General features: G+C 42.7%; 1 protein-coding gene across 5 annotated transcripts in view; it reads right to left on the bottom strand.

The window, feature by feature from the left end:
* The window catches only part of PPP6R2 (protein phosphatase 6 regulatory subunit 2), a 68,277-nt gene that overhangs the window by 27,930 nt on the left and 23,754 nt on the right, over positions 1-16,593 (bottom strand). For 4 of the 5 annotated variants that reach the window (XM_074375852.1, XM_074375851.1, XM_074375853.1 and 1 more), the window contains one exon: positions 1,960-2,202. In XM_074375852.1, the coding sequence (XP_074231953.1) occupies positions 1,960-2,186 (227 nt within the window). In that variant the 5' untranslated portion in view covers positions 2,187-2,202. Of the gene's footprint in view, positions 1-1,959; positions 2,203-16,593 lie in introns of those variants that run through there. The other variant, XM_045518349.2, reaches the window with a different exon arrangement.

The following is a 16,593-nucleotide window of genomic DNA, read 5'->3' as shown; positions in this document are numbered from 1 at the left end:
ACCCCACTTCTTCCTCAGCTACCGCCTCCTCCCTCCACCCAGCCGATTATTCCTTTTCTCAAAAAGGAATGCCTGATTTAATTTTACTTAAAAGTAAATTAATTTTCAATAAAAGTAAATTGATTTCTAAATTAAAATATTTTAATTCTTACTTTCGTTGCACAGGTGATATGTACAGGGCTGGTGAGGAAGAGGCCCCTTTTCACTCCCAAGTCACAGTCCAGAGACAGCCACCAGTCCCTCAGCAGCTTTCTCTCCCACTGACCACCACGTTTCTGGGTAAAACACACACGTGCTTCCTCACTCAGCAGTATCAGACACCGCAGACTGGCGTCCCCAGGGGGATGATGAGGTCTCCCTCACGCCAGCTGCCCCTGCACCCTGCTGCTCATTCCCGCTCTCTCCGTAGAATCCTGCCACAGCGTTTAGACCAACCCACACGAGCGCTGCCCTTGCGTGAACACGCGGGCACTGCTGCGTCTGCCTGCTTACGTGCGCCCCTCTCCAGCAACGGTCTCCTCACCGCCACGCGTGCTTGGTTTGCACCAACTGACTGCCAGCATCGCCCACACCCGGGCTGTCAAACCCTCCTTGCTGCCAGACTGCGCGACGCTCCCTCTGCCCACAACCACAACATGCAGCCCCAGCTCCCCTCCCCAAGAGCAGCCACCAGACCCTAGTCTAGACAGGGAGACCCTTGAACTGGTCACCAGGCAGGACACACCTGAGGGTGAGAGACCGAAAGGAACAGGGGCCATTAAAGGTGATGCTGAGACAAGAGAGGCTGGCAGGGCACCCCACGGACGACAGCCTCTGACCCGTCACAGAGGGTCACCACGGCCCCAAGCCGGCTCCTCCCAAAGCCTGGCCCGCCTCTTCCCGGGCTCTCCTCCCCAGCAGGCAGCAGGCCACCCTGACTGCAGTCCTGACCCACTGTGGCCCTATCCTGCTTTATTTTCCTCCTAAGTCGGCAAAGACTTCTGGCAAAGAGCCAGAGAGTATTTTAGAAGGTCCATGTTGTCATCACCAATGGGTCAGTGTGAGTGTGTCCAACGTGACTTTCCTGGTGGACAACAAACTGTGAATTCTGTCATTTTCATGTTTAACAAAAAATCATTCTTTTGATTTTTTTCAACCATTTAAAAATGTAAAACCATTCTCAGCTTGCGAGATACACCAAAATAGGATGTGACCTCAGGACACAGTCTGCCAACCCTATGCTTTGCCCTACACACTGACCCCCTGTGGGACACGTGAGCAGATGAGAGCAGCCTGTCCACCCCAATTCCCTGAGTCACTAGCCCTCAGCCCCGCCGCTTTCCAGAACCTGCTTGGCCCAGAGTGGCACCCTCAGAGCCGGAGGCTGGGTCTGCTTGGTCCTCCGTGTCACCCAAGGCCCCTGTCTGCTCACACTCTTCTGTCCTCACCCTCAAGCCCCCACTCCATCCCTCCTATTATCTCCTAACATCCAAGCCAACTGTCAAATGGAACATTTTAGGAAAAACTTTGTGAACGGTCAGTACCACCTATGACACAGCATACTTCCTGTGGGCCCAAGACCCCACCCAGAGTGAAGCATCGAGCGGTCAGATGCCACCTGTCCTGGGCCCTGGCCGCTTCAGCAGGCTGGGCCTGCCTCCTGCTGGTGGTGCCGCCCCACCTAGCCAGGCCGACGCAGCCCGTCTGCCTCTCCGTCAGGGGACCAGTCTCCTTCCAGCACATACTCACCCCAACCCTCCACCGCACAGCGCTACTCACTGTGTTAACCAGAACGAGACACTATACCCAGGAGAGCACAAAAAACAAACCCCACCGGAGAGCCTTCTCACTTCTCAGGTGGGGGAATCATTTAAGGTTGGCTCCTCTGTCAGAAAGCCTGGCTCTGGCCATCCTCAAACACTGCCCACCGCCTCCCGGGAGCACTGCCCAGCTCCGGCCGCTCAGCGCCTCAGTACATACTTGAAGCGGACCTTCTCTTCCATGTCCAGGGCCGGGTCCTGCGTGACAAGGTTCACCAGCTCCTCCATGCACTGCTGCCGGCACAGGAAGTCCAGCAGCTTCCGGTTCTGGGCCTTGCACTCCTGCAGGACGTCATCCCCATCCAACAACTCCTGCAGCGTCACGTCTTCCTTATCCAGCAGCTTGTCAACGTGGGACGTGGTGTTCAAGTCAAACTTCCAGAACATGGTGACAGCCACAGAGCTGCAAGCAGACAAGAGGGTCACGTCCGCTCCCTGTGTGAATCTGCCGCACAACCCGCCCCAGAGTCTTGCAGCCCACCCAGGGCCTGGGCCTGGGCCAGAGAGGCTGCTCCCCCATATGTCTGTGCTCGGGCTCCGAAGTCAGCAGGGACATCCCGCGCCTGCATCTCAGAACCTGCTGCCTCCTCTCACTTCCCCTGGGACTCCCACCGCCGCCCCAGCCTGAGACCGACAGGCCCCCAGTGCTCTCACTCACCTTGGCTCCCTTAGGCCAACACATCCCACCTCCTGCCTGGCAGACTGAGGATGCCCCTCCACCCCAGAAAATTTAATGACTTATAAACCACTTCCCCAGTGTCCAGTCCCCTCCTGAGTGAACACTGGACATCTGTCCCCAGATGTCTCTGTCTCATACATATTTTTAATTTTTTGCATTTTATGTTTTGACAGCTTTAAAAATCTTTCTGGTTGGGGAGAGGCTGCCCCTCCTGAGCAGCCAACTCTAGCGACAACACAGGGTCCCCGGAAGCACGCCTGTGACCTGCAGGTTGCCCTCCAGGGCCGCACTCGCCAGGGGACCATGTGCTCCTGCCTTCAGCATCCTGCAGCTGGGGCCAGGCAACCGGGGCCTGCCCCGTACAGCTCAGAGGCGTCGAGATTATCCCCGTTGTCCCTCTGCTGCTCACCCTGCCCAGCGGTGCCCTTCACAGGGAAACCCCAACAAAGGCCATGGCCTCGGCTCCACCCAGGCTCCTATCCATTCTGGGTCCAGATCCCCCAGGGCTGGCCAATGTGGCCCCGCGTGAGGATGGCACCTCCTGACTCCTGTTCTCCCACCTCTTCTCTGCCTGCTCTCTTGGCTGCCCCTGCGGGGCCGTCTCATGAAGATCCTGGCACAGCTCCCAGACACAGCCTCAACAAGCCAAACTCAGAGCAGCTCCCTCTGCCCGACCCTCCGCACCTCTGCCGCCCCCACCTACCTGGCATCTCCTTTCACACTCCACCTTGCTGCGAGAGCCAGGGCTACACCTGAGGCCACACACACACACACACACACACTGGGCACGAGGCCTTGCCACAGCTACCTGAGAAATCACGACTGACCGGCCCTTCCTCCACGTCCCACCACCCCTGCAGGCCTTGCTGTCTTTGCCTGGACCGCACAAAGTCTGCCCCATTCAGTAAGTCCACGTCAGTCTGGGGGCCTAGGTTGCTGCAGTGCAGAATGAAAAATACAAAGCCTGTATCTTTAACAATGTAAACCTGAATTTTGAGATTATGAATCTTTTCACTGTTCTATGAATCACTGCTTGCAAAACCATGATTAATCGTAGATGGGATTTAACTGATCTAATATTTTTATTCAGAAGAGTAAGACTCCATGCACATGGGAAGCCCCCAGATTGTCCGTGTGTGAAGCCCAGCAACCCAGGAGCCCCCAACACAGGCCTCTTGGCCGTCTGGACACGCCCTCCACAACCTCCTGTCTTTACTGCATCAAACTCACTTTTCCAAAACACAGGTATTTTCACATCCCCCTCACCTGGGTTTTAAAACCTGCACTGGCTTCAAATGTCCACCACCCACAAGGCTCCTTCTCCCAACCTGCCTTCAGGTTCTCTGGGCACTTCCCACTGCCCCCCTGACCCCGCCTTCATCACAGGGATTTGTATCACTCTTTGCCTTGCCCCTCCAGCACACTCTTGGGCTCAGTCCTTCTGCTGGCCTGGCAGACTCCAACGGGAGCCACAGGGACTTGCAGTGCAAGGGAGTCCACAGATTGACAGGCACTCGGCTTCCATCCAGGTCCTAATATTTCCCTTGTTTCTCTTGTGAAGAGTGTAGATGGAGACTTGCAGGTTGCAGTAACAGACTTTGGGGACCAGAAGTAATGATTACTAGACGTGCCTTCAGGAAGAGATGGCTGTCCCCCCACACACACACATCAGATGCCCCCCCTCTCCTAAATGCCCTACAGAATGATGCAAAACACTTGGATAGCATACAATCTAGGGAGAGAGAAGAACCAGAGGGAGACCCCCACCCTGCCAAAGCATTTTTTTTTTCTCCAAACAAGAACCTGCAAGACAGGGCAGTCAGAGGTAGTTTCTATGCATCCTGTTTTCAGCCAGAGGGGTGAGTGGCTGGGTGGACTACAAGATCCCATCAACCAAATGGGACACGGTTTTCTAGCAGGATCCTAGAAAAGAACTGGATTAATCCAAAAGAAGACCAAGGGGAAAAAAAAAAGGGAAATAAGCAACAGAAACAGATGGGACAAATGGAAAAAAGCAGCAAACTACCAGACGTAAACTCGACCACATCAACAAGTGAAGTAAACGCAATTGGATTAATAACTTCAATTAAAGACAGAAATGGTCAGACTAGATTTTAAAAAGCAAGAACTAACTATATGCTAAGTATAAAAAGCTTACTTGAAATATAAAGATACGGGTTAAAAGTTAAAAAAAAAAAAAAAGGCAGTGGGGGAGTAGCTAATGGCCATACTGGTCCCCATGCTCTCCCCTCGCAAGGCCTCTGTCCGCCCTGACTGTCGAGAGTGCTGCTCTCAAGAAAGGCAAGGGTGCTGGGGACGCCCCTCCGCCCCCAGCTCTGCACTCACTCGGGACTGGCATCACTTTTTCCTAAAATGTCTGCTCACCAGGGCTCACCAGTGAAGCCAAGCCTCTAAAGGTCTCTTTGGTCATGTTTCAAATTATGAATTCCATTTCTTTAACAGGTATTTTCGATTTCTACTTGTTTCCGTTTTGGTAATTCACACTGCTGAAGGAACTTAACCATTCTATCTAAATTGATTACAGGATCGGCATGAAGTTGTTCGGAACACCCACCTTGTTATTCTCTCACTGCCAGGTAAGGTCTATAGTAACATCCCCCTCTTCATCCCTACATATCAGTACAGACGTCTGTCCCCCCTCCCCGTTTCCTTCATAAGCACAACTAAAGGTTTATTAATGCTATCGGTCTTTTGAGGAACCATTTTTTGGGGTTTTTCCTCTATTATCTGCCTATGTTCTATTTCACTGATTCCTCCTGTCTTTTTCGTTTCTTTCCTATTGTATAATTTTCTCTGTTTCTAGCTTCTTGAGGTAGAAACTTAGCGGATTTTTAGACCTTTCCTTTTTTGTAATATAAGCATTTATAGCTATAAATCTTCCTGCAAAGCACTGCTTTACAGATTTTGATGTTTCCATTATTCATTGAATTCAAGACATTTCTAATTTCCTTTGTGATTTTTTTTCTTTGATGTATACATTATTGAGAAGTATAATGTTTAATTTTCTAATTATTTAAGGATTTTCTAAATATCTTAGTTACTGAGATCTAATTTTTGTTGTGGTCTGAGAGCAGGGTTGTATGATTTCATTTTTTTTTAACTTATTGGTATTTGTTTTATGTGTGGCACAGGGGGTCAATATATTTTTTCTTTTAAAGAGCTAACAGTCATTGTTTTCAGCTTAGTAGGCCACATAGGGTCTCCACTAGATGTTCCTTTTCTTCCTCTTTTCCTCCTTCTTCTTAATGTGTCTTTAAAAACATAAAAACTATTCTGTCTTCAAGCTGCACAAAACCAAGCAGTGGGCTGAATCTCCCCACCATGGCCGGCCTTACATATGACTTGGTCCATCTTGGTGGAAGTGGCATGTGTGCCAGAAAACCATTTTCATTATGCTGCTGCTGCACAGGGCATTAAGTCCCGTTGTCTGGTAATGTTATTCAAGTCTTCTACACCCTCACTGATTAGGTGTCCACTTGTTCCACCAACAAATAAGAAGGGAGGGTTGTAATTTCCAACTCTAACTGTGGTCTTATTTATTTCTTCTTTTGACTCTGTAAGTTTTTGCTTCATGCATTTTGAATTCCTTTTATTATGTATGTGTATTTATATTTAGGGTTGGTGAGTCTTCTTGATGAAGTGCCTCTTTGATCACTTTGAACTGTCCCTTATTCTCTCTGGCAACATAGGGTGTCTTGAACTCTGCCTTGTCTGACATTAATACAGCATGTCATTCTTGTGGTTCATGTTTGGTATCCCCTTTAACATCCTTTTACTTTCAATCTATTTGTATCTTTATATTTAAAGTGTTTCTTTTCTAAACGGCACATGATTGATATAGTCTTCCTTTGTTATCCTGTTATTCTCTGCCTTTTAATTGAAGTATCTGGATCATTTACATTTAATATGGTTGAGTCTGAATATTTATCAAAATACAACACACTTTCATGATAAAAACTCTCAACAAATTAGGAATGGAAGGGAACTTCCTAAATCTTATAAAGAGCACCCACTAAAAAACCTACAACTATCAGGACACTTGGTGGTGACAAAGCTGAATGCTTTCCTCCCAAGACTGGAACAAGAGACTCGAGCCACTCCTATTCAAGACTGCAGTGAACATCCCAGGTAGCACTATCAGGCAAAAAAAAGAAACAAAATACATACAAACTGAAAAAGAATAACTAAAATTGTCTTTACTCACAGGTGACACAATTATGGACACAGAAATGCTGAAGATAAGGGAAAAAGCTACTAGAATTAAGGAGTGAATTTAGCAAGCTAACCAGTTTATAAGGTTAATAATCGTACTTTTCTATATTAGGAATGAAAAACTGGGAAAAAAAATTTTTAATTCTGCTTACAATAACACTCAGAAACATGAAATATTTCAGGATAATTTAATAAAATATGTGCAAGACCTGCAAACTGAAAACTACAAAACATTGCTGAGAGAAATCAAAGAAGACTTAAATAAATGGGGAGATATACTATATTCATAGATTGGAAAATGCAGTATCGTTAAGATGTTAGTTTTCCTTAAACTGGTCTATTTATCCAATACAATCCCAAACAAATCCCAGCAGATTTTTAAAAACAGAAATTGACAAGATGACACTTAAATGTATATAGACGGATCAGTGGAACAGACTAGAGAGTCCAGAAATAAACCCACACACCTACAGTCAACTAATCTTCAACAAAGGAGGCAAGAATATACAATGGAGAAAAGGCAGTCTCTTCAGCAAATGGTGTTGGGAAAGCTGGACAGCAGCATTTAAAACAATGAAGCTAGAACACTCCCTTACACCATACACAAAAAGTAACTCAAAATAGCCTAACAACTTAAATATATGACATGACACCACAAAATTCCTAAAAGAGAATATAGGCAAAACATTCTCCGACATAAATCATAGGAATGATTTCTTACATTAGTCTCCCAAGGCAAAACAAATAAAAGCAAAAAACATTTTTTAATGGGACCTAATCAAACTTACAAGTTTTTGCACAGCAAAGGAAACCACAAGCAAAATGAAAAGACCATCTATGGAATGGGAGAAAATATTTGCAAAGAATGCGACTGACAAGGGCTTAATTTCCAAAATATACAAACAACTCATACAGCTCAACGTAAAAAAAAACAAACAATCCAATCAATAAATAGGCAGAAGAGCTAAACAGAAAGAAGACGACATACAGATGGCCAACAGGTTGAAAAGATGCTCAACATCGCTAACTATTAGAGAAATGCAAATCAAAACTACAGTGAAGTATCATCTTACACCAGTCAGAATGGCCATCAACAAAAAGTCTACGAATAATAAATGCTGGAGAGGGTGTGGAGAAAAGGGAACCCTCCTCCACTGCTGGTGGGAATGTAAATTGGTGCAGCCACTGTGGAGAACAGTATAGAGGGTCTTTTAAAAACTAAAAATAGAATTACCACATGATCCAGCAATCCCCCTCCAAGGAAGATATCCGGAAAAGATGAAAACACTAATTCAAAAAGATACATCCACCCCAATGTTCATATTCACAATTGCCAAGTCATGGAAGCAACTTAAGTATCCATCGATAGATGAATGGATAAAGAAGATGTGGTATGTTTATACAATGGAACACTACTCAGTCATAACAAAGAATAAAATAATGCCATTTGCTACAACATGGGTGGACCCAGAGATTGTCATATTAAGTGAAGTAAGTCAGACAGAGAAAGCCAAATATCATATATCACTTACATTTTTTAATATAAGTGATATAATTTTAACTTAAAAAATTTTTTAATAAAATGTATATGGAAATGAAAAAAATCTAGAATAGCCAAAGCAATTTTGAAAAGGAAGAACAAAATTGGAGTACCAACACCACTGATTTCAAGACTTACTATAAAGTGAGATTAATCAAAACAGTGTGGTTCTGGTGATTCATCAGAACAAAACAGAGGAGTCCAGAAATAGACCAACATATATATGGTCAACTGACTTTCTTTTTTTTTTTAAGTTCTAATATTTTTTACTTCTCAAAAAAATTTTCTTATTGAAGTATAGTCAGTTTACAATGTAGTGTTAGTTTCTGGTGTACAGCATAGTGATTCAATTATACATATATATTCCTTTTCGTATTCTTTTTCATTACAGGCTATCACAAGATATTGAACGTAGCTCCCCATGCTGTACAGTAGGGCCTTGTTGTTTATCTATTTTATATATAGTAGTTAGTATCTGCAAATACTGAACTCCCAATTTATCCCTCCCCACCCCCCTCTTCCCCTGTGGTAACTATAAATTTATTTTCTATGTCTTTAAGTCTGTTTCTGTTTTGTAAATAAGTTCATTTGTGTCATTTTTTTAGATTCTACATATATGTGATATCATATGGTATTTTTTTCTCTCACTTCACTTAATATGATAATCTTTAGGCCCATCCATGTTACTGCAAATGGCATTATTTTATTATTTTTATGGCTGAGTAGTATTCTATTGTCTATATATACCACAACTTCTTTATCCATTCATCTATTGATGGACATTTAGGTTGCTTCCATGTCTTGGCTATTGCAAACAGTGCTGCTGTGAACAATGGTCTACTGACTTTCAATAAATGTAGCAAAGCAATTCAATGGGGAAAGTATAATCCTTTTTAACAAATGTCACTAAAAAAACTGAATATCTAAATTAGCACTAACATAATAATTTCAATAATTGTATATGGGATAAACTAATCAATAAAAATATTTTTCAGATTGAATTTTATATAAGCCCAGTATCCCAACAATTTGTTTACTGCAAAAAACATACTTTAAAAACTGAGACAGGTAGAAACAGAAAGACTGAAAAACATACACAAGGCAAATGTGAACCAAAAGAAATCTGAGCTACAATCTTAACATCTGACAAACTAAAAGTTAAGACAAAATTAGAGGCAAAGAGGAATGTAATACAGGTAAAAGAGACAACAGGACAAGACACAGATGCACTCACAGTCCTGTTCAACCTCTATAACCTTTACTGCAGCAACCGACAGAAATCCAAAAGTGAAAACTGCATTGGCCCTGGGCACTTATCCTAGAGAGAGAAAAAAAACTTAAGTTCAAACAAAATCCTGCACATGGATGCTCACAGCAGCTTAACTTGTCATAGTCAAAAACTGGAATCAGTCCAGATGAGTGCTTAAACCGTGGTCCAACCATATGATGGAATACCACTCAGCAGCAGAAAGAACAAACCATCGATACCTGCAACAACTTGAATGAGTCTCCAGGGAATTACTGCTGAGCAAAAGAAGTCCATCCCAAAAGGTTACATACTGTATGATTCCATTTATACAGAACGTCTTTGAAATGAGAGAATTTTAGAAATGGGGGACAAACTAGTGGCTGCCACTGGTCAGGGATCAGGAAGGGGTAAGTGGAGGGAGGGACACGAGTGGGGTCATTAAAGAGCAACACAAGAATCCCCGTGGCTTTGGAACCGCTCAGCATTTCGACTATGGTAGTAGATCCAGAACCTACTCAGATGGCAAACTGTACAGAACTAAGCACCCACACATACCATACAAATAACTCTAAGGACTGTAAATGAGACCAGTGGACTATACCAATGTCAATTCCTCAATGTGATATTTCACTATAATTTTGCAAAATGTCACCACAGTGGGAAACTGGACAAAGTGTATAATGGAATCTCTCTGTATTATTTCTTACAGTTGCAGCTTTTAAAATGTGAATACTATTAATAAGCTCAAACTATTAAAGAAACACAAAATTTACACCCAAGGACAAAGTATCCAAATTCTTTTTGAACACACCAAGTAATATTTACAAATATAAACCACACACTAAATCAAAAAAGGAAGCCTCAATATACTCCAAAAGACCTTCATCTTGCAGACTGTGTTCCCCAACACAACACAGAAATTAATATCTCAAGGATAGTTTCTAAAAATCCTATGTCAATCAACAAGCTGATGCTAAAGTCCATCTGGGAATGTAAGAGATCCAGAACAGACAAAACAGTCTTGAAAAGGAACAGAGTTGGAGGACTTCCCAATTTCAAAATTTACCACAAAGTTACAGTAACCAAGACACTGTGGCTCTGGCATGAGGAACGACATACAGATTGATAGAACAGAACTGAGAGCCAAGAAATAAACACTCACTAAAAACCTAAATCTCTAAACTGTTTTCAGAAATAATGATCAGTACATAACTGTAAACTAAAAAAGAAAATGTGCAGTATATTGTATATACATATTTACATGCAATATGTTGTATATGTGCAGTTAAACTGTAACAATTCCACCTAATAAAGCTGAAAAATGAAAAAAAAAAACACATTTACAGTCAATTGACTTTTGACAAGGGTGCCAAAACAATTCAATGGGGTTAGAACAGTGTTTTCAGTATATGATGCTGGAATAAATAATTAGATATCTGCACACAGAAGAATTTGTTTGCAGGGAGTTTTCTTCTATTACAGATAACATTTCACTTCCAGTGATTAGTCTGTTCAAATTATCTATTTTTTCCTGTTTCAGTGTTGGTGGTCTATAAGTTTCTAGAAACTTGCCCATTTATTTCAGGTTGTGCAATTTGTTTCCACATAGTTGTTCGTGGTAGTCTTAAATTTTACTTGTATTTCTGCAGTATCAGTAGCTACTTCTCTTCTTTCATCTCTTGTTTTGTTTACCTGGGTCCTCTCTCCTTTCTTCCTGGTGAGCCTGGCCAGAGGTTTGCTGATTCTGTTTACCCTTTCAAATAAATAGCTCTTGGGTTTTTTTATTTTTTCCTATTGTTTTTTATCTCTGTTTTATTTATTTCCTCTCTGATCTTTATTATTTCCCTCCTTCTGCTGATTTTACATTTTGTTTGCTCTTCTTTTTCTAATTTAGGTGGTATGTTAGGTTATTTATTTGACATTTTTCTTATTTTTTGAGGAAGGCCTGTATCATTATGAATTTCTCTCTTAGGACTGCTTTTGCTGCATCCCATAGATTTTTGTATGGTTGTGTTTTCATTGTCATTTGAAGATTTTTTTTAATTTCCTCTTTGATTTCATCTTGACTTACTGGTTTTTTAGTAACATGTTGTTTAGTCGCCGTGTAATCTTTTTTTTTTCTTATTTCTCTTTCTGTGGTTAACTTCTAGTTTCACACAGCTGTGGTCAGAAAAGATGCTTGAAATAATTTCTATCTGCTTAAATTTGTTGAGGCTTGTTTTGTGTCCTAGTACGTGGTCTACCCTAGGAAATGTTCCATATGCATTTGGGGAAAAAAGTGTATCTTGGGTTTTTTTGCATGTAATGTCCTGAAAATATCAATTAATTCTATCTGTTCCATTGTGTCACTTAGGATCTCTGTTGCTTTACTAATGTACTGTCCAGATCTGTCCATCGATGTCAGTGGGCAAAAGAATAAATTTGGACCCTTACCTATACACTATATATGAAGAATTACTCAAAATAGATCAAAGACCTAAATTTAAGAGCTTAAACTATAAAATCCTTAGAAGAAAAAAATACAGCTAAATCATGACTTTGGATTTGGCAACAGTTTCTTAGGAATGACACCAAAATTAACATAAGAAAATATAAATTGGACTTCCTCAAAAATAAAGTTCTTGTGTTTTAAATGACACCTTCAAGAAAGTGTAAAGACAACCCACACAATGGGAGAAAATGTTTATAGAAGAAAATTTTTGCAAATCATGTATCTGATAAAGGACTTGTATCTGGAATATATAAAGAACTCTTACAACTCAATAATAAAAAGACAAATTTTAAAATGAGCAAAGGATCTGAATAAATATTTCTCCAAAGAAAATATCCAAGAGGCCAATAAGCACATGAAAAAAATGCTTAGTTCCATCAGCCATCAGAGAAATGCAAGTAAGTCAAAACGACAATGAGGTACAACCTCACAGCCACTAGGATGGATAGAATCATAAAAAGTGATAGTGAGAAGTGTTGGCAAAGACGTGGAGAAGCTGGTGGGAATGTGAAATGGTGCAGCTGCTTTGCAAAAGTCTGGCAGTTCCTCAAATGATCCAACATGGAGTGACCACATGACCCAGCAATTCTTTTCCCAGGTGCACACTCAAGAGAGGAAGACAAATGTCTACACATAAACCAGGACACGAATGTCCACCATGGCATTATTCACAAAAGCCAAAAGAGGGAGAGAACCCAAATGTCCATCAAAGGAAAAATGGATTTTTAAAATGTGATCTAACCAAACAATGTAATATTGTTCAGCAATGACAAAGAGTGAAGCACTGCTATGTACTGAGAGCTGGATGAACCTGGAAGATATATTAAGTGAAAGAAGTCGATCATGAAAGACCACATGGTGCAGGGTACCATTACGTGAAACGACCAGAGTGAGCAAACCTACAGAGGAAAACCAGGTTAGTGACTGTCCAGGACAGGGGGACGGGAGGGCTGGGGGAGATGGGGAATGACTGGTAAAGGGCACAAGGGTTCTTTGCGGGTGATGAAAATGTTCTCAAATTGATCATGATAATGGCAGCACAACTCTGTGAATACACTATAATCCACTGAGTTGTACATGTTTTCGTAAGGTTTTTATTTAATTTTAATGGCAGTACTGGGGATTGAACCCAGGACCTTGTGCACGCTAAGCATGTACTCTACCCCTGAGCCATACCCTTCCTCCTCCAAACTATACACTTTATTTTATTTAATATTTTATTTTACTTTGGGGGAAGGTAATTACGTTTATCTATTTATTATTTAATGGAGGGACTGGGGATTGAACCCAGGACCTTGTGGATGCTAAGCACACACACTCTACCACTAAGCTACGCTCTCCCCACCGAATTGTATACTTTAAATGAGTGAATTTTATGGTGTATGAAATATATCTTAATAAAACTGTCAAAAGAAATCCTATCTGTCTGAGACAAACATATCCTTAAAAAACCCACAGTTTAAAAAAATGATTAATATTCACAACTTCACAGCAAAAAAAAATGTAACAATGAAAATACGTATGTTCGTGTATAACTGAAAAATTGTGCTCTACACTGGAATTTGACACAACACTGTAAAATGACTATAACTCAATAAAAAATGTTTAAAAAAAAGAAATACTCACAACTGAATAATAATGGAAATATTACATATCAAAATTCGTAAGATGTAGCCATAAGCAGTAAGAAAAGAATATGGTTTTAAATACACTTGCCAGGAAATGAGAATGATTAAAACTAAACAAACTAAGCAATTAACTTAAGAACATAAGAAAAAGAAAGAGTAACTATAATAACCTGAATCAACGAAATAGAAAATTTAAAAAGTGAGATTAACTAAAACCTGACTCTTTGAAAAAGGTAACTAAATACATACATGAATTCACGCCTGCAGGATTGACTGGATCATCAGAAGTGCTGGCAGGCCAGGTGGCAGGAGGGACCTCATACACTCCCAACCAGAGAGAAGGTGGGTGGCCACACGAAGGCATCGTGACATCGCTCAGGAAACCACCCATGTCTGTCCACGTGCCCCGTGACCCACTCCCACCAGGACACCCCAAAGAAACCAGGGGGCCATGTATGAGGACGAGGAGGCAGCACAGGAAGCGAACCTGGGGAGTGTCATGCACAGGTAGAGGGCAAACTCGATGGCAAGTCTCAAAAGGATGGGCAAACGGGAAAATGTAAGAAATGGAATCAGGTCCATGATACGGTCCATCTATTTAATTTAAAACACACACACACACCAAACAACAGCATGCATTTGCAGAAACACAGACACACAACAGGGTGCACACTGAACACGTGACAGCGCCAGCCATGGGGAGGCTGGAGGGCCCTCCAAGGACAGTGAGGTGTCCCCAGCAGAGGGAGGGTAGGAGGTGGTGTGAGTCCTGCTCGCAGATGTCCCGGCCCGCCGTGCAGCAGCTCTGAGGGACACCAGCACCGCAGACGTGGACTGGGTCCGCGTGTCAGCCCCAACTGGAGGTCCCTTCACGGTCGGGACAGCCACTCAGCCCACGTACTCCGTCACAGGCTAAGTAGAGAGCAAATCTCGGCCAACAAATAAAACCAAAATTAAACCCAAATAATCAGCATCATGTTGCTCACTTATTCTAACTTCTGTCGTCTGAAATAATAAGCTAACATCTACTTATTTACCCTTAAATCATAAAACAGGAAGCCTAGTAAGGATTTCCACCTTGTAGAAGAGTGAGACACTCAAGGGCTTCTGAGAACCCATCCCACATGCAGAATCCAATCCACCAACTCACCTGCTCAAGGGGACAGCTCGGTCGTCCCAAGACACTCAGAGTTTGCAGGCTGGTAAGTATTTTAATTTGGAAAGCTAACAAAGGGTTGCCAACTTTTTCACTTTGCCAAACAAGGAGGAGGGAGGAAAGGAGAGAAAGACAGAAAGAAAAGTAGACATAAAGGAGCAGAGGGTAAACTAACATCTACAATCACCTTCATTCCAGACAATGGCTTTTTAAACATCAAAACGAGAAAGCCATAACCTCAGGATTGAGGATAACACCTCAATGAAAAAATACAGTTTGAGAAAAGTTCGCCTTTGCTTATCTCACCAGCATTACAGACCAGCATCTGAGAACTTCTATTTACATTACCAGTGACACCTGGCTACTCTTCAGATCACTCACTGAGAGCGACCACACACCAGGAGCCCACACCAGTACACTTCCGTGTAAACCAAGGATCTCTGTGCAACAGCATTTCTGCACTTCCATCAGCTATCTACGCATTTTATGAAATAGTCACATTGGTGGCATCCCTGAAAGAGTTCCCCGCAATGGTACTGGTTTAGTCACAGCTAATCTCACTGTTTACACCAGTTTCAAAACCGTCACTCAGGTAATGCTGTGTACTTTTCCAACCGCTTCCCATGTCCCAGCAACTACATGCTGCCCTCCACAGACATGCCAGTACTCTTGGTGGGCCCTCACCTACAGGAAGGCTAATCCTCCTTCCCGAGACGACCCAGAGGCCCACCTCTGCCAGCATCTTTAGAACAAATTACTGGCACATGAACTAGCTCATTGACTTGAGACACCTCTGGCTATACCTGCAATATCAACACAGCCCAGGGATTCTGTCACATCCTGACTATGTTTTCCCACAGTCTACCTAGGATGCCAAGCAAAGCATCACCAACATCCTCCAGATTCTCATCCAACAGCCAAACTGAAGGAACTCCAAGTTCTGCTTCTTTATTTACTTTTTCTGGTGAGCATAACCATCAGACAGAAGGCAGCTTCCAAAGAGAAATGCTGCTCATATGATCTTGCAGTTTCATGAACAGAGCCCTTCAAAAAAAGAACACTGTGATAGAGACTGTTGCTAAGAGAAAATCATAATCTGAAATGAATCCTATTACCTATCCGGCCACAGATCAGCTGCTTTTTTTTTTTTTTTTTTTTAAAGATTTATGACCAAAGTCTTGACTCTGCTGTGTGACCCGAGCGTGACATGACCTCTTGTGCCCTGGTGTCCTCACCTGTGAACTGGGAACAGGAGCACCTCCTAGAGCTGCTGTGAGGGTTAACTGAGCCACCCTGTGCAGAGCCCGTAATCGGGGTGGGCGCACGTTCCCCTCAAAGGTCCCAACTGCAGAGGAAAGGAGGAAACAGACGAGGTCACCGTACGCAGAGGACAGGCTCAGCGGTGGCCCAAGAGGCATGACCTGCTTCAGGAGCTGACTGTGCGCTTCTCCCTCTGCCATCACACTGGCAGCTCAAACTGGATGTGACAGAAGCATCTGCACTGCAGAAAGCAACAAAAGCCAGGGGGTTTTTACTCCCCCAGAGAGCCACCTGTGAATGTTCACCAACATACCACTGGAATTCTATTTGGTCTTCAAAAAAAAAAAAACAAAACCACGATGTGATCTGTGGAAAGCTGTAAATACTTATACAATCAGTCAGTCAACAAATGAGACCATGTCTACACTGGGCACAGTCCAGTGAGGGGAGGAACAGATGAACAGAAATCCAAAATCGGAAGTGAAAAGAAATAGCCATAAACGTAAAGATAAGTTTAAATAATTATAAAAGAATAGCTTTATATTGTCTATACTGACC

Source organism: Camelus bactrianus, chromosome 12 (assembly GCF_048773025.1).
Source record: "Camelus bactrianus isolate YW-2024 breed Bactrian camel chromosome 12, ASM4877302v1, whole genome shotgun sequence".
Classification (NCBI taxonomy): domain Eukaryota; kingdom Metazoa; phylum Chordata; class Mammalia; order Artiodactyla; family Camelidae; genus Camelus; species Camelus bactrianus.
The sequence above is the reverse complement of the archived record's forward strand: the minus strand, read 5'-3'. Positions and strand labels throughout refer to the sequence as shown.